We start from the raw sequence: 21,061 nt of genomic DNA on the forward strand, positions 1-21,061 counted from the left end.
TGACTCAAACCCTTATCCCTTCCAAGTTCATTCACTCAAGTTCCACCAATCTCTTGTTCCTTTCACCAATCGAAGAATCATGTTACCCTCGAACCGAATCCGTTCCAAACCCTAATCTTTTCTAAACTGCTCGTTGCTCATCTCAAATAACCAAAGATCCATGTAATTCTTCGTCTCTTCTTTATCTCTATTTTACTTCTTTTTCGTTCAGCTTTTTGGTTGATTATTGTTTAATTTTTTGTTCAGCTTTTGATTGATTATAGTTTAATTTTTTGTTTAGCTTTTGATTGATTATAGTTTAATTTTTCTTCTTCATCCCTAATATGATTTTGTTCAGCTTTTGTTTTGATTATAGTTAAATTTGATTACTATGTATGAAATGATTTTGGTTTTAGATGTTAATATGATTTTGGGAGTTTTGGGACATAACAACTTCTTTGTCTGTTGATTGATGATAAGGATACTGCTTTAGAAGTATTGATTATTCTCTCTCTGGTAGTTGTTACGATATTGATTCTTCACTGGTTTTTGTCCATTCCTATTTTTGATGAGGTTATCTTCCTCTAATAACATGTTTGATAATCACCTAAATAGAGCTCTTTATTTGTTAAAAAATTTTCTCCATTTAGACGATTCTTCAACAATTTTGGTGAGAAGTTTATTTTAGGCTAAAATGAATCTTTCATTCAAGTCTAGCAATCCAAGTTATCCCTCTATTATACTTCGTTGTGTGAACCTTGTTTGAAATTTGTTTTTTTTTTTTTGGATTTGAATGACCATGCCTTTGGATTTTAGTTGGGTGATAAGTTGTGTCGAAACTCAGTCAATGCAGCACGTTTGGATTACATGTCCGACACCGATACGACACCGACCTATATAATTACACATAATTATGAGTTTCTTAAATTATCAGCGGTGTCGGCATCTCCGTGTCCGTATCTATATTCATATACGATCGACTAGCAACACCTTTTTCACAAATGATATAGCTCAAATTTATTAATAATCATGACATAACATATGGTTGCAGCACTGTTTTTGACATGTTTTGCCTTTGCGGCATTTTCTTTATATTCTTGTGATTTTATTCTTTCTAGTCTATATGGGAGCTATAAAACATATAGTAAGACACTTCATTAAAAAGAACTTGGAATTACATCTTTGTGAAATTTAGGTACAAATTATGCTAAATAAACCATGCAGCTAGCATGAACTCAAAGCTAGTTAATACAAATACACGTGGGACTATTATCTAAAAGAAGCATAGTTATGCAGAATAATTAGCTTCTATACTCTTGTGGTATGTATGAAACACTACACTAAAATTTGTAGACAAAAATCAATCTGGTAAATTATGATAAATTAGTTTTTCACAATATAAATTTGTAACTAAATCAATTTTTGCAGCCTTCTGTTTGTGTGAAAGAGTTCAATTGTTCAGGATCCTTTGGACTAATGCTTGTGGTTTATCTTTGTATAAACATGTAGCAACACCTTTTTCACAAATAATATAGCTGAAGTTTATTAACAATCGTGACATAACATATGGTTGCAGCATTGTTTTTGACACATTCTGCATTTGCAGCATTTTCGAGGTTGTTGCGTTCTTGCTTCTCTGTGTTGTTGTGTTCTTGCTTCTCTGCGTTGCTGTGTTCTTGCTTCTATGCGTTGGTGTGTTCAGGTATTATTTTTCAAGTTTTCAACTAAAGTGGATCCATCGAATGGGTTCCATAAACTACTCTCTGACTCGTGAAAATTTGATAAATTTCACGCTCAATTAAAGTATTCCTTGGATGATTGGTTCTTTGAGTGTTTTTTTTATTCATGTCTATTTTCTATAGTAGGCATTTTAATTTATGGGATGTTGAGATATTTTCTATAGTGGATGAAATTAAGGTTTTTTCTTGGAGGTGGTGTTGAGTAGATTTAATACTCCGTCTTGTATGTTCTATGAGTGGAGTTGGTGCACTTGGAGTGCCTATTGAGATGAGTGGTGTGGCTGGTTGTTTGGTTGAGGTTGCTGTCTCTGTTTGCTGCAGTTTTCTGCAGAGTTTCTGCTGTCATGCTGGTGGTGGGCTTCTGTTATGCGGCTGCCAACAACATTGTCTTGTGCTTCCTAGTGTTTTTGGGTCGTTTGTATGTCTTGCTTATTTGTGTGTCTTATCGATTCAAAAGAAATTCATGAGATGTTTTACTTTGATTTGTGCAACCCGAAAAGGAAAAAAGAGAGCCCACTCAATCATAAATGTTTTTTGAAACTCGAAAAGGAAGTAGAGGAAAGCAACTGGATGTAGAAAATGGAAAAGTAATTGTATGTAAAAATTTAAAGTTACGGCAAACATTGTTTATGAGTAGTTAATATTTTCTTGTATTTTTTTGCTAGTCCCAACTTCAAGAAATAGCTGAAAAGGAGGAAAGTGATATCGAAGCTTTTAAAGCTGTTATGGGAAAGGAGCGTGTGGAAGGTCGGATTTTGATTGTGTTGCAAAATTGTGATGTTTGTGTGAACTTGTGATTTATTTTTCTGCATTTTTTGTTTGTTTCTGTGTTGCATAACTTGACACAAGTTGAAGAAACTTAAAAATGGGCTTGTAATGATAAAATTAGGAAGGGAAAAGTGCAAAACAAATTTCCTACTTGCGGTGCTGTTTTGAGCATGTTTTACTTGTTGCTTTGGTTTTTATTTGTGTGAGGTATAACTCTTGTTGATGTCTTGATTGTCCTTTGAATCAACAATATCTACGGTTGATGTATTTTTTTATTTTTATTTTCATATGCAACAAGGTATCGATGAAGATGTTGAGAAAGATGACATAGATGAGGAATTTCAAGAGGAAGACGCATATGATGAATTTCTTGAGGACAACATAGGTGATGAATTTCAGAAGGATGATATAAATGATGAATTTCAAGAGGATGACCAATATGATGAAATTCAAGAGGATGACATCGGTGATGAATTTGAAGTGGACGATTTGGATGACGAATTCCAAGACAAACTTGAATGAGTTGGATGGTGTTTTATTTTGGATCGTAGTCGAAACCATTAAACTTGACCGAACTATGGTTTTGTCTTTTTGCTAACTTACACTTCGAAGCATTAAACTTATTTAATATTCGACATTTTGCTTACTATTATGTGTTGAATTAATGTTTGAACTATTTTATTATATTACAACTTTTGGGGATGTATTGTTAAATTTGATCATGTTTGTGTTATAGTTGACAATTTTAATATTGCCTTTAAGCTATGGTTACATTTCTAAAATAATTGGAAAATTGTAATATTTTATGAGGACACTCTAAAAATGTTGCCTGTAAGCTATGGGGACGTTTTTATGTTTTCTTACAAATTCACATTTAAGGCAACAATTTTTAATTGTAGCAACCTATAGCAACATTTAAAAACGCCCCTTTAGAATCCCCAAAAAATCGTCCCCTATTCTTAAGGTTTAGGCAACGTTTTGAAAAGGTGTGCCCAAAGATCATGAAAAAACGTCCCCATAGACTATAGGCGACGCTCGCATAGGAGACGCCTGGAAAACGTCCCCTATACTTTTAGGCAACGTTTTTCATAGTTCTGGCAACATTTTTCAACTGTTGTTATAAAGGATAAATGGTGTAGTGTGGGTTCTTCAGATGAGTCTGACTACTATGTTGAAGAAGATGTGTCAAACATTAACGTATCTACTTCAAATATGGTTGCTGAGAGGAAAGTTGTGAAGACTGTTTCAAATGTACCTATTGATAAGGTATCATTTCACTTTCCTGAAAATGCACTAAGATGGAAGTACATATTTCACAGAAGGTTGGCTGTGGAGAGAGAACTAGGCAAGGAAGCTATGGAAATGGAACAAGTAGTTAGTATGATCAAAGAAGCAGGGATCCTGAAAACTGTGTGCAATATTGGTAATTGCTATGAAAAACTAGTAAGAGAATTCTTGGTAAATATGCCTAGAGACTGTGATAATTTTCTGAGTCAGGAGTATCAGAAGGTGTATGTTAGGGGTGAATGTGTCAACTTCTCTCCTGATATCATCAACAGATTTCTGGGGATAGAAGAGGTTAATGATGCTGAGTTGAAAGTAACTAATAACCAAATGTGTAGAGAAATCACTGCTGATCGTATAAGAATTTGGCCAAAAAAGGGAAAAATTTCCTCTGGAAAGCTGTCAGTTAAATATGCTATTCTCAATCAAATAGCTGCATCCAACTGGGTTCCTACTACTCACACTTCTGATATAGCCACAAGTTTGGCTAAGTTCATCTATGCTGTGGGAACCAGAGTGAAGATGGATTTTGGTAAGTATGTCTTTGAACAAACTGTAAGGCATGCTAAAACTGATGCAGTTAGATTCCCAATAGCTTTTCCCTCACTGCTGTGTAGTGTTATTTTAGACCAACATCCTGGTCTTATCACTGTTTCTGATCTTCCCAAGAAAAGGGAATCCCCACTCACCATTCATCAAAAACTGTTTGGAGAAAATCATGTTTCACAATTTCATCCAAACTTCACAAACAACACCAACAATTCAAACTCCAACGACATACAAACATATATAATCATATATCGAGTGAAATAGATATGTTTGAACAATAATCACTCACAAATTCATGGTTTACACTTAATTGAGTAAAAATCACCAAAACAACGTATTTCAAACATCAACTATGAACTTGAACACATAATCTCATCAATTCTCTAAAATTCAACATACCCACAACTACACATAAATTAGGAGCACGAAATTCAACATCAAAAATCATAAAAATAAAAATAAAACATAATTCCCACAAAAGCACTTATGACCCAAAAGTAAAAAGATGAGATTATAGCTTATTTGATGAAATAATTTTATCCCCCTTACCTTAAAGCGTAAAAGTCTCTAGTTATGGCTTCACTCTCCCCTCTAGCTTCCAATCTCTAGCTTTGCTCTTCTCCAATTTCTTCCTTTTCTCTTCTTCTCTCTATGCTTCCCACTTTCTCTAGCCTCCCTTTGTTATGAGAACTAAATGTTCTAACCCTAATTTCCCTTCATGAGTTAAGTATATATACTACCCACCAACGGGCTAGATTTCTAATATTCACAATGGGCCTAAAACTCTTACTAACAAATTCTAAAAAGTTACTACTCATTAATTCGATAAAACATCGAATAATTACCATCTCCAAATAATTACATCAATTCACTAGTAACTTAATAAAATAACTATTCTCACCAAAGTACTAAAAATAACCTTCCCAATAAAATTACTAATTTACCCTTACTCGTCAAATGACTGAAATACCCTTTAGTCTCTAAAATGACTAAAATACCCTTCTAGGCTAAAAATCCATTAATCCTAATCCAAATACACACATAAGCAAATAAGCATATATAAACAATCATAAATACATATAATAAATAATTAAAATAATTCTACCTAAAAACGAGTTGTTACACAGCTTGACAACTGACTAGGTTAGAACGTCACAACGGCCTCATTCCTTGTATATTCTACTTAAGATATCTAAACATGATATGACTGTTATTTAATATCCAACAAAATAAATAGGGGGAATTCAAAGAGACCTAACCGTTGCTTACTTTTCTGCAACTAAAATAGGTTAATTGCTCTGTTACAAATAGATAAAAATTGCAATCTCTAACCTTTAACTCTTTTACTTTATATCGTCAACTTAAAATAAATAACGCGAGTTGTTTAGACGAAACGTCAATCATGTGGATATGATACTCTACTTATCACTTTATTACTTGGTAAACGATTTGGTACACTTTCCTAATCCGACCATCACCAGGGAGTGTTGATTGCATAATTTTCAAGTCGTTTTTGGTGGAAAAACCCTATTTTCACTCTCTTGACCCTGAAGTAATCATACACTATAAATACAGACCCTTGCACACTATTTTATTCGTTCACTAATATAGAGGTACAAGGCAAGGGTCAAGCATCAGGAACTTCAAGGCAGAGGATCTCCATCATCCTCTTGTTCTCTCTAGGGTTTGTTTTTCTATTGTTTTGCAATCATGTCAGTTGCTATGAGCAACTAAACCTCTTTGATTAAGGTTCCATGATGAACTCCTTCTTATTTGTTGGATTCAATTAATAAAGTTTTTATTCAGTATTATTCGAGTTATATTTGTTTTACATATGTTTCACCGTTTAAATCTTTTGTAAACTAGCTTAGGGTCCATTAACTAATTCTTGCGCTTTAACCGAATCGTTGCATATGAATTTTGTTCAAGAGTCATTAATTTATTAGGAGCACTTAGGGTATGAGGGTTAGAAGTATCTATGGAGTGTAATTCCTTTAGATGACAATTTAGGAGGCATACAAGATGTTGCGTCAAAGAATATGTCAATTGCTTTCATAATAGAGTTATAGAGGTTATGGAGCAATCCAACATCTGTATGAATATTATTCCTATGAATAAACCATTGTTTATATAACTGACATTCTTCATCAAATGAAGTTCCATTGGTCAAACATAATGTTTGGTACCCACAGATGGTCGACTTCCTTGCCAAATGATGAGATGTCACGAAGACCGTTGGTGGTGAGCTGCGTCCATACCCTGATTAATATGGCTTATCGAAGATTCTCACTCTGGTTTGACGTTGTGGTATGAGTTTTAGGTGGATATTGCCACTTTATATAAAAAGAATGTGAGAGATATACACATAGTATTAATTAGATGATCCAGTTGAAAAAAAAATTACATTAAAAACATAATATTTTTATATTCTTTTTTTTTGGAGGATGTAAAGTTAATATTGGACGAAGGAATTTGTGTTTTTTCTGTTAATAGATGAAGTAATTTGTATCACAAGACTAATTTGAGGTTTGTTAAATAAAAATTACCCATCGTAGTTGTGAGTTTTAAGATATGTTTGTTACTTCGTCTATAGACTAATATATATTAATATTTCATAAAAAAAATTGTTTGAATGAATGCATTAAATGTTTGTTGACTCTTTAAGATATAAAATTGTTACTATATTAAAATATTTGCTTTTTGTTGAATATTCTACTCAAAGAGAAAAAAACAGTAAATATTAATTTTTATTAATATTTTGGTCAAGAAATTAATTAAATACCATTTATTTAATTACTATTTTAGAGAGTAGCAAAAGTTATTTTTTTAAAAATATAACTTATACTTCTTATAGCCATTTACATTGCAATAACTAAAGGGGGAAAGCTCATTGACTTTTAAAACATAATATTATGATTTCTTTAAAAAAAAATAATATTATCATATTCAGATGTTATATATACATGTTGAATAGGTTACACTGACATGTATCACTCTTAAATTATTCTCACAAATTGTTTTTCTTTTACAAACAGATTGTATACAAAAATGAATCACAAGAATAAATATTGGGTTGCATTGATAGTCTCAATGTGGATGAGTGTAACTGTGACAATGTTAGAAGGTTTGCGTCCATTGTCTAATCATCTGCCATTAGATAATGTTTTTGCACAAGGTGAGTCTACAACATGGAAGAGATGGGCCTTACTAGTTGCAGGATCTAATGGGTTTGAGAATTATAGACACCAAGCTGATATTTGTCATGCCTACCAAATATTAAAAAAAGGTGGTCTTAAAGATGAAAATATCATTGTTTTCATGTATGATGACATTGCCCATAATCCTAAAAACCCTAGGCCTGGCGTTTTAATCAATCATCCAAATGGTTCAGATGTTTATTTTGGAGTTCCCAAGGTACATATATATCTCCATCGCTTTCTTTGTGGTTCGGTATTTTTTATTAATTTTAAATTAAGAAATACTAACGAGTCTTTTCGGAGCACTCTTTATTGGTCTTAAATTATGAGTGATACGCACATGGATTGTGAAACTTCTGTAGGATTATATTGGAGATTATGGAAATCTCGACAACTTCTTAGCAGTGCTTAGTGGTAATAAAAGTGCTACCAAGGGAGGTAGTGGTAAGGTTCTGGATACTGGGCCTGATGATACCATTTTCATTTTCTACGCAGACCATGGCTCTCCTGGCTCAATTGGTTAGTAATATTATGTTTATATTGTCATTTTTTTTTCCTGATATATACAAATCGATAATTTTTTTTTTTTTTTGATATATACAAATCGATAAATTTATAAAACTATAGTGTAAAGAATAATTTTTTATCTCATATAATGGCATTTTTTTTTCAAATATTTTTTTTTTCATTCCACCTCTTTGATTCTCTTTTTTTTCTGTTTTTTTTTATCTTTTCCGCTATATATCATGTAACAAAAAAAAACTTTTATTTGGGTAGGTATATTTTCTTATTTTCTAAATCTGTTTGTTTCTGAGCAGGCATGCCAAATGGGGGTCTTCTTTATGCCAATGATTTTGTAGATGCGTTGAAGAAGAAACATGCTGCTAAATCCTACAAAAAGATGGTGAGTTCTATGCATCATGATTTAAATATATTATACATTCAATCGAATCATATCAATTAGGTGTCACTTTTTAGGTTAACTCCAAAAACATCATCTTTAGGTGAAATTGATATGTCTTAACAAAAAAAAATGAAGACTACTGAATTATTCTAGAAACTATTGAAGCACAGGATGTTCTCAAAATTGGGCTTTGCCCTCTACCTTTCACCAAAAAACAAAACAAATTTGCCCGAAATGGACAAATACAAAACATCAAAAAACAAAGATGCCCAACCAAACGAAACAACAAAAGAAATAAAATTAAGTCATGGAATAACCAAGATAAACAGGGAGGTAATTCCATCGTAAATTCAACTCAAAAGAACTATTGGATTATAGACGCGAAATAGAACTTTTTAATGACTAATTACTTAGAGGTGGAGGATGTGAATCTTGTGGGGAGAAAGTTTACGTGGTATAATTCCAATGGTCAATCTATGAGTAGGATTGATAGGGCGTTTATTTCGGAGAAATGGGGGGAGTTTTGGGGGAATGTTTCTTTGTGGGCAATGCTTAGGAGATGTATTCGATCATTGTTCGTTGGTGTTAAAGGGTGATACTACCGATTGGGGCCCGAAACCTTTCCGGTTTAACAATCATTGGTTTGAAAACCGTAAGTTTAAGGGTGTGGTGGAAGAGGCGTGGAGGAAGTATGGGGGAAGAGGGTGGATGGGTTTTGTGTTAAAATCGAAGTTGAAGGGTTGAAAGGTGATATTAGAGAGTGGAATAGGGTGGAGTATGGAAATGTAGAGATGAGATTAGCTTCGTTGATAGATGAGATACAGGAGTTAGATGGGAAAAGTGATCGAGGTTTATTGTCCAATGAAGAAGCGGTTGTTAGAAAGCAAAAGTTTGAGGAACTTTGGAGGTTATGGAAAAGTAAAGAGACTTTACGTTTTCAAAGATCAAGGTCCAAAGGCTTAAAGAGGGGGATGTGAATTCTAACTTCTTTCATTGTTGTGTTAAGAGTAAAACCCATCAGAATGGGATTAAAGCGCTTAAGGTGGATAGTGAATGGGTGTTTGGAGTGAATGAGATTAGGAGGGTGGTGGTTGATTATTTTAAGGGGCATGTGGCGAGTTCCGATTGGGAAAGACCGAAGTTGGATGGAGTTAATTTTGCTTCCATCTCCAAGGCCGATAATGCTTTCCTTGTGTCTCCGTTTTCTATGGAGGAGATTGAGTTGGTGGTGAAGGAGAGTGATGGGAATAAGTGCCCGGGCCCGAATGGTTTCAATTTTGCTTTTTTTAAGCAATTTTGGTATCTTATCAAAAATGAGGTAAGGATCTTTTTCAACCAATTTCATGGTAATGAAGTGTGATAGAGCCAAACCGCAAGTGCACGGCCTATCGAAGTAATAGTAGTAAGAAAGAGTATTGTTCCGCTAGGGAGTTGTGAATTCAATCAACTTTTAGAGAATGATTAGAAGAGAAGAAAGCTTATAAAAAGGGGTTTAATTGCTGAAGGTAAATAACAATAATAATAAAAGAGCCTTGGGATTATTGGTTTGTCATAATAACAAACCCTTCACTAGACAAGACTTAAACATCTAATTTCATGGTTTACACACTAATTTCTAAAGACCGATTTCCCTTAGCCCCTCACCTTTCCGATGAAAGTCCGGTGAGAGTTTACTTCTAGTAACCAAGCCTATTTCACTGACTTGATTACTAGAAGATGCATAGAGGATTGAAACTACTCTTTGTCTCAATAATTGCAAAGACTATTTCACTGTTTTGCAATTATTGTCTAGATTCACATGTTCCAACATCAAGACTCCGCTCTCGCTTTATGAATTGATGTTTGAGATGATGGATTAACGATTATCAAACCCTCCGCTTTCGCTTCCACAGATTGATAATTGTTAATCCACGTTAAGACGGTGAATCTAGATTAGAAATTAGGGTTACATAGAAATTAGGGTTTAAGCTTGGTTTGTTTAGGATTATGTCATTAGACTCCCCAACAATCCCAAGACGAAGAAGTCTACTCACTAACGTTCATCGTAGACATGGGGGAAGAAGAGAGAAAACAATAAAAGAATAATATAAAAGTGAACTTTTATTCCAAGAACAAAAGATGAATGTTTATGATGGAGTGCTACTCTATTTATAGCTTTACAATTGACTTAAAATCTAAGCAACTATAAGGGCTAATCAGTAAAACTACAACAGAGTAACTTGGGCCCGAAGAAAAAGCAGAAAAAGGCCTTCTGTGAGGTGGCACGGCCGTGCCACATATTGGCACGGGCCGTGCCAAGCTTCTGACTTGGGGGCTTTATATTTTTGTTCTGAATCTTTCGTATTTTTGCTCCAAATCAGCTCCAGACTCCTTTCTTTTGCTCCAAGACACCTTCCATCATATATTCGTTCCTAAAATATAAAATATGCAATTTGTAGTAAACTAGCTTAAAAAGGAAATAATATTTAAATAAAATAAAACTAAATCTAATTAAAACGAAACTAAATAATGCATAAAAATAGACTAAATATAGACTCATCAAAGTGTTACCGAGGTGCCTTTTATCACACTTTGTTACTCTTATCCCAAAGGTGAAATGCCCTCTATCTCTTAAAGAGTATAGACCAATTTCTTTGTTAGGTAGTTTGTATAAGATTCTTGCTAAGGTGTTGGCCGAAAGGCTTTCTAAGGTGATGAACTCGGTTATTTCCAAATCACAATCGACATTGTTGAAAGGTAGACATTTGGTGGATGGGGTGATGATTGTTAATGAGGTGGTGGAGGTGGCTAGATTACGGAAACAATAGTGTTTAATTCTTAAGGTGGATTTCGAGAAAGTCTATGATTTGGTGGAGTGGATTTTCTTGGAATATATGCTTCGGAGGGTTGGGTTTGTGGCTAAGTGGATTGCATAGATGAAGGCGTGTGTTTTTGGGGGTAGTGTGTCAATTCTTGTGAATGGAAGTCCAAATGAAGAATTAGACATTAAATTATACATATGGCGGTCTTGAAAAAGGACGTGAAGTAAATCGGTAATAAATTAATTATGTGACTCTCACTCCCTATTTAGTAGACCAACTTTAAAAAATATGGTTAATTGTTGAAATTAACCCTTTAATATGGGCAGAGTCAGAAAATGACCTTGTAAAATAAAAAAAACATATATTCTAACCCTCTAAGTTGAGATTCTTATTATTTATGACCTAATATACACGAAGTCCAAAAAAACGATCTAGATGTTGAATTTTTTATGAGTTTCTACGGACATGAGGTTGTTAAAATATAGCTTTACACGAAAAAGTAGAATTTTTCGAGAAGGGACATATTAATTGTGAATTTTTAAAGTGCCAAAAACTCAAAAACGAAAAAACAAACATCTTGACCCATAAATTGAATTTTGAGTTGATTGATTGCATAGATATCTATAAAAAATACATGAAAAAGATATGCCGAATTTAATAGCATTTTTAAGATGTTTTGATTTATTTCAATCTTTCGACAAAAACGTGCAAAATTTATATTTTGTTCCGAGTAAGTGTATAGTCACGGGTCTAATTTTGTTCTCTCATTTTGTAGGCTGGTTAGAACATCATAAGAACCTTCACCACGAAATTTTGAAGTTTTTCAACAAGGGACGAATTAAATATGAATTTTTAAGAATTTGATAATTACGAGGAATAAAAATTCATAATTAATCCGTCCATAGTCAGAAAAATATAATTTTTTGTGAAAATCCATATTTTATCGTCCTAAACATGCCTAATAAAAATCATGAAAGAATTCAACTTCTAGGTCACTTTTTTGAACTACACATATATTATATGGTCAAAAATAAGAAGAATATCAAATTGCAGAGTCATAATGTGTGTTTTTTATTTTACAAGGTCGTTTTTTAGACATCACATATATTACAAGGTCATTTTGTTAAATTAACCCTAAAAATTAAGATACATATAAATCTTACTCAATGCGTACTTAGTACTTTCAACAAAATTTAGTTACATGAAAACGACCTCAAATTTAATTAGTAAACTTATTTAATTACCATTGGAAATTTGGAAGGAAAAGTTTTCTAGTTATTCTACACATGTACTTTGCTCATTAGAAATATGCATTCAAAATAAAGATTGTTAACCAAGTGATTGAGTTTAAGCAGTAAACTTCAATTAAAGGCGAATAGCTAACAATCGAGTTTGAATCATGTTTACTTTACATACTTTTCCTTCAAACTTTATATTATTACGTTCATTTTAGACTAGATGGTTATGACAAAAATAAAGTATGAATCAAATTTTATATGCATTTGTTTGTGGGTGTCAGATTGGATAAGTAATGTCAACCTAATTGGAATGAGTAATGATATTTTGACATCCATTTGATGACAACTTTGTTGACAACCTTGTTTTTCTCACTTCTTATTGGTCAAAAACAATGGAGAGAGAAAAAGGAAGAGAGAGGATAACAACATCATATGAGTATGAGAGAGAAAGTTGTCCAAAATATCATTTCTCAATTGGAATAACTATCATTCTCTAGCGATTTTGAGGTGAGGTCGTTTGAGCTAAGAATTAAGGAATGGAAGTTCTAGGTTCAAGTTCTGGCATGGAGAAAAAACTAACAATAATTAATATACCAACATTTTATTTCAAAAAATAAATTAACATACTAACATTTATCATTAAAAAAAATCCTTTAACGATTTTGCTTCTTTGTCTTGAAAAATTTGTCATTGTTTAATCAGATTTTCTTAAAATAATATATAAACAAAGTTAAGGGACGGCATAATGATAGATAGCATATGACATAGTTTATTTAAGATATACTACAAGTTTCTTAACTGTTTACCCCTATAAAAAAAATAAAAAAGTTTCTTAACTGTTTCGTTGCTTATTTTTATTTATTTCAATGAAAGTTGCATTGCTTATTTTATTTAATGAAAAAAAAAAAAAAAGGTGATATACATGGAAGCATGTGATGCTGGGAGCATGTTTGAAGGTCTTCTTCCAAATGATATTAACATCTATGTAACTACTGCTTCGAATGCATTAGAGAATAGTTTCGCATTTTACTGCCCAGACACATATCCACCTCCACCACCTGAGTATAATATTTGTTTGGGAGATCTCTACAGCATTTCATGGATGGAAGACAGGTACTTTTTTATTGTTTTTTAGAGGGAACACATTATTTAATGTGCAAGTATTGGCTAGTTTATTTTTCTTTTTACTGAACTCTTGTAATACTTTTCGGATGTTTTAGATAGTACACCTTGTGCCGTCTAGATAGTCCGTTGTTTTGTGGTAATATATCATTTTGATTTCTTTAAAAAAAAATTATAATCACTATGCATTTTTAAATTCTCTAATTATTAGGGGTGTATATTTAAATTTGTGTTACGAAGGATAAATTCGTCCAAGAAAATGGCTGACCATATAGTTAGTTAATTGGTAGTTAACTCTTGATTTACCATTGTATCATAGTATAGATACACCTAGATTTATATATACGAAGTATTCAACTTTTTTTTCAGCAATGACTAATCTTTTTTGAAAAATTCGTTGAACATTTAAGGTCTTTTTTTTTTTACAGCAACAAATAAGGTAGATAATCCTTTCGCAATCAGCAACAAATAAGGTTGCAAACTATATTGCACAACCATGAACACTTATCTGATAGATATGGACACTAAGCTAGATCCATTTGCTAGAAAATTCAATCTATTTAAGGTCCATGTTGATGTTACATTGTCTAGTTTGAATGATTAGTTAGATCAAATTAGCGGTTATCTCAACCACAAAGACACAAGAAGTGTAGACAACGATGAGTATCATTATTCATCAATCGACTCAGATGGAGGTGTTCGCTTCACCTAGATGAAACTCTAGAACGATGTCATGAGAGCCATGCTCTCAATATTTGGACAACATAGTTCAAAGGGACCAATTAACGAGGAGTACAAAGAGACCAATTAACGACCAATAACAGAAGATTAAATGAAAATGAAAGTAAAAACAATGGACACATCGATCTTTATTAACGCAGTTCGGTCAATTGTGCTTACCTCTGCGACTATATTGCAATTATAATTTTGTTTGTATCACTGTCAAGGTAGTCAAAATCGTGATCCAACTCGTAGGATCGTATGATTTTGCGATCTTGTCACCCCTTAGCGTGCTGAAGTATGGTCGGAATCGGAAAGGAAAAATTATTCATTGTGATGAATAATGGTTTCAGTGCTACAAACAATTTTTATATATACTATTACGATTCAGTTAACAACCAACTAAATTTTGTATACCCATCTGGATTTCATAAAGTCTCTTTTAGTTAGAAATAAGTTAATAGACTCGTGGTATATAGTTAATTGATAGTTATATTCTTATTCTCTACATAGTCTTTAAAATGGCTTCATGTAATTACTTTATTATCCTATCAATAATAATTTCATCTTTCTTTCAATTTTTTCTTCATCCTCTCTTGTGGGAGATGTTTCTGATAAGTTTTTCAATAATGCAGTGAGAGAAATGACATGACAAAAGAATTTTTGAAACAACAATATGAAACTGTAAGTCTCAAATAATTTTTCCTTTTCTTAATTAATTACTTTATTATATTTGTCAATTAAATTTTGGGGTGTAATGCACAGGTTCGCAGGAGAACATTACTTTCTCAAGGAGATAGAGGTTCTCACGTGTTGCAATATGGTGATTTAAATAGCAACAATGATACTTTAGTTACATACATTGGTGCAGACCCTACTAATGTTAATGATGACAATGAAACATACCTTGGTCTATACACTGCCAGTGTTAATGATAACTTCAATGTCACTAGTACTACAAATGTTGTTTCCTTTGGTGACTTCAAGTCTCCAATTCCTACAAGAAATGTTGGTCAAAGAGATGCGCATTTAATTTATCTCAAGACCAAGGTAATTTTTGGTTCAATATGTTGTTGTACATACATACTAAAGTTTTAAATAGGGGCCGCTATAACAATTGTGGTCGCATCACGATATTTGATGTCAAGGAAAATCAGAGTTGAATGTAGTCGATGCAATCTCAATTGTAGTCGCGTTGCAGTTTCAGCGACATTAAAACTTGTTTGTAACACGTTTAGGCAGATTTATAAAATATATTTTTTTTAATTGTTTTAGTTGGAAAGGGCTTCATATGGTTCAGAAGATAAGTTAAAAGCTCAAAAGGAGTTGGAAGTTGAAATTGCTCGTAGGAAACATGTAGACAACAATGTCCATCAAATAAGCAATCTTTTGTTTGGAGAAGAGAAAGGCTCAACTTTAATGGTCCATGTTCGTGCACCTGGTCAACCTCTTGTCGATGATTGGGATTGTTTAAAAACACTTGTAAGTATGGATAAATTCTTCAACATACTTTGTTAATTCATGGATAAATTCTTCAACATTGTCACCATATCAATTTTTCAGGCACAAATCTCTTACCAATTTCTTGTAAATATGCACTCTCAAGCATATATGATTTTATATGAAATAGTAGTATATGTTACATGTTAAATAGTTATGGTTTCTTATTGTTTTATGCAGATAAAAACTTATGAGAGTCATTGTGGTACCTTATCAAGCTATGGAAGGAAATACTCAAGAGCCTTTGCTAACTTGTGTAATAATAGTGTCACAGAAAAGCAAATGGTTGCAGCATCATTACAAGCTTGTCAGGAGAAAAACTAGGATTTTTCAAAAGTGTCTTCAATGATGTAATGTAATAATTGATATATTATAGTCCATTGCTACCCTCATGTTCATTTTTATCACAATAAAAATGCCAAAGTCATAAAATTGATTAAAACTAGTTCTATTTACAATAGAACAAGAGAATAAAAGAATGTTCATTCATTTAAATTATTTTAATTACACTTTTTTCTTTTCAAGTGTCTAACATTGTCACACAACTCATTTCCTCCATGAGTTTCCTAATTGTGTTGAAGGTATAGCCTGAGATCTAACTAACCAGACATCTCCAACATTATAAGCTTCATTAGAAATTCGAAAATTCGATCGCCTTTCAGGAACAAAGGTCTATTACAAACTACACTTTCATTCCCTCTTCACAAATCGTCCCTGCAAAATGTACCAACAAGAAGAATTTCAGTTAATATTAGTAAACCAAATTCTTCAGCTTATAGGAATAACATCAAATTTATGATATTTTGAGGACTGAATAGACAAGCATGCAGATGCGCGTAATATTCATACGGTCCACTATCATTTTAGCTTCTATCAGATTTGCAACAAGATAATCTGTGGAGAAATAAGATAATTTTGCTTTTTACAATCAGATTTTTTTTCCATATATATCAGTAAGAATTAAAGGATTATAAAAAATATAAAAACAACATGAATCAAAGGACAGACCACTTTATATAAGTGGTTCATATTTTACTTCTCAGATCAACCATCAACCATATGTTACATATGCCACACTTCTTTATGAAACATCAAATTCTGTCAAAAATTTAACTTTTACTACATATGCCTACAATTCAACATTGGACCTAGAAACCAACAGGTCCACAACAGACAGGTAGGCCACCATAGCCCCAAATACAGGAGAGTGCCCTTTTTGTGTAATCAATGGGACAAGGTCATTAAACACTTTATGCTAGTATATAATTGACTCATAAATTGAATTTCAATTCTAATCCTCTCTACTAGCTTCAGCATTTAGAGCTCTTAACATGTACATTCATCAGCCTTATGACATATTGAACATATTATTTAAATGAGACTTCAATATGTTTTAGTCCTACTGTTGTAAGATTAATTACGTTCTTCTTTCGTAGGTAAATGTTAGTTGTTAGCAAGTTATATGCTAGTAAACTCTGGAACTTTTTCTCAAACTTCCACTTGAGCTACGCTTTGAGAACGAAAAACTTGTAATGTTACATGTAAAGAAAGAACTACAACTTGCCTCTAGAATCTAGATCCACTTCCTCCTATACTCCCACTCCATCATCCTATCACTATTCAAACCCCCTACTATTAACCCGACAAGCCATGTTATGGTGTTGGAGTAAAAGATGGGCCAGTAGAGAATACCTCAAATTGTTAAAATTAAATGTACTAGATTTAACCCAGATTAGTCAGTCCTTGTCTGTATACCGAGTTTCCAAACAAAATTGTACTAGATATAACCTCTATCCTGGTTACGTCTGTACCTACTATGAGTGGGAAGTGGCTCCGGTCTTGTGTTGGAGCAGATAGCGTTGGGTGAAGGGGTAGTTACGGGCCGATCTACCTATGGTTGACTGGTTGCTGGCCTCTGCCACCCTTCTTTGTTAGGGTGTGGCATTTTCTCTCGCTTTTCAGATAGTAGAGTTTCTCGGAGTTACAGGTCTGAGGATTTGTGGCATGCTTGCATGTCTTGAAGCAATGAGTGTACTTGCCTTCTTGGTGTTTGCTTGTTTGGTCCTGCCTTCGTTTTATTTGGGTGTATTTGTTTATTGAGTAAAGATATTTATACAACCATTGTGACAACTTTTGAGACAACTTTCTTCTCTCTTCTTATTGGTCAAAAACAATAGAGAAAGAAAAATGAAGAGATAAAATAAGAACAAAATGAGAGTATATATGACCAAGAAAATTGTTCAAAAGTTGTCACATAACAGTTGTAAAAATATTATTTCTCGTTTATATTGTACAAGGGTGATGAGTACATCTAGTGCTCTAGTTGCATATCATGTTGACTTTTTTTTTTGCTTATATTTGAAACTCAAGGGAGTATATCTTTACCATTCAAACAAAATAACACACACACACACACACACACTCAGAAAAAAGTTTCCTTTCTTTTCAAGTAATTTTTTCTATGTATTGTTCTTTTGTCTAGAACAAAACTTTCTCAATTCAGATCACAACCAGATATGTCTAAATGCATGGTGATGAAGTTAGAAATAGTACCTTCATCCTCGGCCGTTTTTCAGCATTCAACTTGCGAACTTCATAACGGATTCTCTTAGCAAAGAGTCTGCTTTGCCTCTTCTCTTTGTATCTCAACAAACTTGCCTCTCTCTGCCCAAGCTTCCAACCCATTTCTTCCTTCACCTTCACATTGTTATTGCTAGCTCCAACACCTTCAGGAACTTTCCATGTGTTCCCATTAACATCACACCCATAACCATCCCATAATACCTGTACAAATACCAAATAGCTTCATCAAAACACTTCATTTGATAGTAACAAGTGGGTCCATAATATATTTCTAAATTGATGCATAACCACCTAAAAGATTTTCTCTTGTATCTAACAATTCAATTTATTGCATCAACTTGGATAAACCTCGTCAAAATAATTGAGAGATTCAAATATCTATAATCCTTGTCACACCATAACTCAATCCTATAAAATCAATTTAAACCATTATGGATGTCACACATAAACATATTTTGAAACTATATCTCAACATTCACAACATTAATTATTTATTATTTATTATTTAACTAGTAAATTAATAACAAAAAAACAGAAGAATGATCAATTCCTCCAACAAGAGTCACAATTATTATATATCACAACCAAACGGGGCCATTGAAATAAGGGTAAAAGAAAAGCAAAATGCTTTTATAATTCACCATCGTGTTTTAAATGTAAGATCCTAATCAAGCAGGCCCCTTGCCAAAAAGTAACCAATAATAAAAAGTTGTCGGTGCCAAAATGAAATCATCACTATTCACCATCCAAAAACATGCACAAAAGAAATTAATAATAAATACCAAAAATCAGTCACATGCACAATCACAATAAAATAAATATCTGACGCAATCTAATTTTAGACCACACTCATAACTGATTAAAAAAAACTCTAACTAATATAATATTTTCATAATCAATGATTTGTTTTTAAACTGGTTGATTCACTTTTTAAAAGAATAATCGAAGAATTAAAGTCAATAATTATTAAAAAAAATGTTGAAATTTCATAGATATTAAATCATGAACTTGATGCAAATTATAATTTGGCTTAAATCATGAACTAAATGGTAAGCTACAAGGATAATGGGTAGCACTTTGGTGCCATTAATGGCACCGTGCCATTAAATCTGGGCCATTAATGGCACCAAAATAGATGTTTTGTGTCAAGGATAATAATATGTAGAGACCGAGATTCGAGCTCCAAATTTCCTATTTCTTCACATTTAAAGTGTGTGAGCCACTCAATTAATTGGAAAAAATGAAATTCGTCTCCTCAGCTTGAAGTTGGCAAAATTATGGTGACTCAGTGATTTTGGCAACTTCAAAGGCAATCATCGCGACACAGTAATTTTGCCAACTTCAAAGCCAATCGGATCACGATAACACTGTGATTCTGTCAAACTCACTTCGAATCAAATATGTATGAAACAAATCTCAAAATTGAAATGAAAAATTAGTAAAATTACATTGGGAGGGATTGAACCACCGAACAAATCAGGAACAGTCTGAGGAGCCTCATCACAACCATCAACATAAAGAGAACCTTTATCAGACCAAGCATTCAATATCCCATCATGATCAAGCTTCAAACTCAAAGACCCAAAAAACGACGTCGTTTCAAATCCAACACAAGTACTATTAACTTCCTCCATCATTTCCTTCTTCGTCTCTTCAACAACTTCTGAATAACTCACCCATCTCTCTTCACTCTCTTCATGATCATTCCTCTTCCTCTTCATTGCTTTCCTCACCAACCCTTGATCCATCACCGGACACCTCATCACTGACAATGACTCCTCTTCTTCCTCCGTCGTCGTCATCACCGCTGTTAACGTAGTCGATTCATTTTCTAGAAGACCGTTTAGCGTTGCTCCACCGTCGGATGTGAAGAGTAACGCTACATTGTTTTCTTCGTGCATGTCGTGTTCTGTTTCGTGATGATGATGATGATGAGCAAACAGATTCGGTTGTTGTTGTTGTTGTTCTTGTTTTTGTGTTTTTTTGTTGTTGTTGTTGCTGTTTTTGGGTTGGTCTTTGTTTGTTTCTGTTTTTGAGAGCTGTAAACGTAGACTAAGATACTTTGGTTTTTTTCTTTTTGTTTTGTTTCTACGTGATTTTAGTGAAGAGGAAGATGATGATGAAGAAGGTGAAATTGATGAACATATATTTTTTTTGGTTTGTCTCTTTCTCTTCTTCATAGTAATAGATTTTGTTTTTGTTTTTGTTTTTGGTGGTGAAAGAGTACTACTATTCTTGTTGCACATCACTCACTTACACATACACACACTGTTAACTAACAAAACTACAAAACCAGTTTCTTTCAAGATTCAAGCACAGTTACTAAGCTAGCTTTTATGATGAGAAAATGGAGTGGGGAGAGAAAAGTGAGCAAAAAGGGTGTGACTTTTGTTGAGAGAGAGGACACTGACCTTAGAGATGATGATGTGATGTGGGGCCCATTGGACACGTGCGGTGTTGTGATTGGTTAAATTAGTGGATTCCAATGTTATCTGGATTTCGCTTTTGGGAAGAGATGAGGTGATAATAGATTGGGTTAAAAGTTTTTTTTGGCAATCCATTAATGGTAGTCTAGATTACTCGATCATCTTCCTCGTCCTATGTCAAATCATTTAATATTTACTATTAATGGGTCGTTAATTTATTTTGAGAAAAATTTATTCCACATAGAATACTT

At 33.2% G+C, this 21,061-nt stretch overlaps 4 protein-coding genes across 4 annotated transcripts; 3 read left to right on the forward strand and 1 right to left on the reverse strand.

Moving 5' to 3' along the window:
- Positions 1–3,221, forward strand: LOC146905578 (uncharacterized). The gene is made up of 4 exons (XM_085723158.1): positions 1–162; positions 1,586–1,681; positions 2,384–2,465; positions 2,785–3,221. Exons 2-4 carry the CDS (start codon positions 1,664–1,666, stop codon positions 3,006–3,008), a joined length of 324 nt encoding a protein of 107 aa, XP_085579284.1. The 5' UTR covers positions 1–162; positions 1,586–1,663; the 3' UTR covers positions 3,009–3,221.
- A 477-nt stretch (positions 3,222–3,698) lies between these two features.
- LOC146905579 (uncharacterized) lies at positions 3,699–4,583 on the forward strand. The gene has a single exon (XM_085728578.1). It carries the CDS (start codon positions 3,699–3,701, stop codon positions 4,581–4,583), a length of 885 nt encoding a protein of 294 aa, XP_085584704.1.
- A 2,669-nt stretch (positions 4,584–7,252) lies between these two features.
- Positions 7,253–16,277, forward strand: LOC146905580 (vacuolar-processing enzyme-like). The gene is made up of 8 exons (XM_085723155.1): positions 7,253–7,733; positions 7,879–8,035; positions 8,335–8,420; positions 13,373–13,572; positions 14,937–14,985; positions 15,067–15,351; positions 15,577–15,783; positions 15,982–16,277. Exons 1-8 carry the CDS (start codon positions 7,368–7,370, stop codon positions 16,123–16,125), a joined length of 1,494 nt encoding a protein of 497 aa, XP_085579281.1. The 5' UTR covers positions 7,253–7,367; the 3' UTR covers positions 16,126–16,277.
- On the reverse strand, positions 16,153–20,767 carry LOC146905581 (CCT motif family protein). The gene is made up of 3 exons (XM_085723156.1): positions 19,833–20,767; positions 18,355–18,585; positions 16,153–16,515 (listed from the first exon to the last, which is right to left on the reverse strand). The coding sequence occupies exons 1-3, from the start codon at positions 20,628–20,630 to the stop codon at positions 16,492–16,494; spliced, it is 1,053 nt and encodes a 350-aa protein (XP_085579282.1). The 5' UTR covers positions 20,631–20,767; the 3' UTR covers positions 16,153–16,491.
- Between the last annotated feature and the right edge of the window lie 294 nt (positions 20,768–21,061).

The sequence above is a fragment of the Medicago sativa genome, chromosome 7 (assembly GCF_051527215.1).
Source record: "Medicago sativa cultivar Bolivia chromosome 7, Bolivia_mono, whole genome shotgun sequence".
NCBI lineage: Eukaryota > Viridiplantae > Streptophyta > Magnoliopsida > Fabales > Fabaceae > Medicago > Medicago sativa.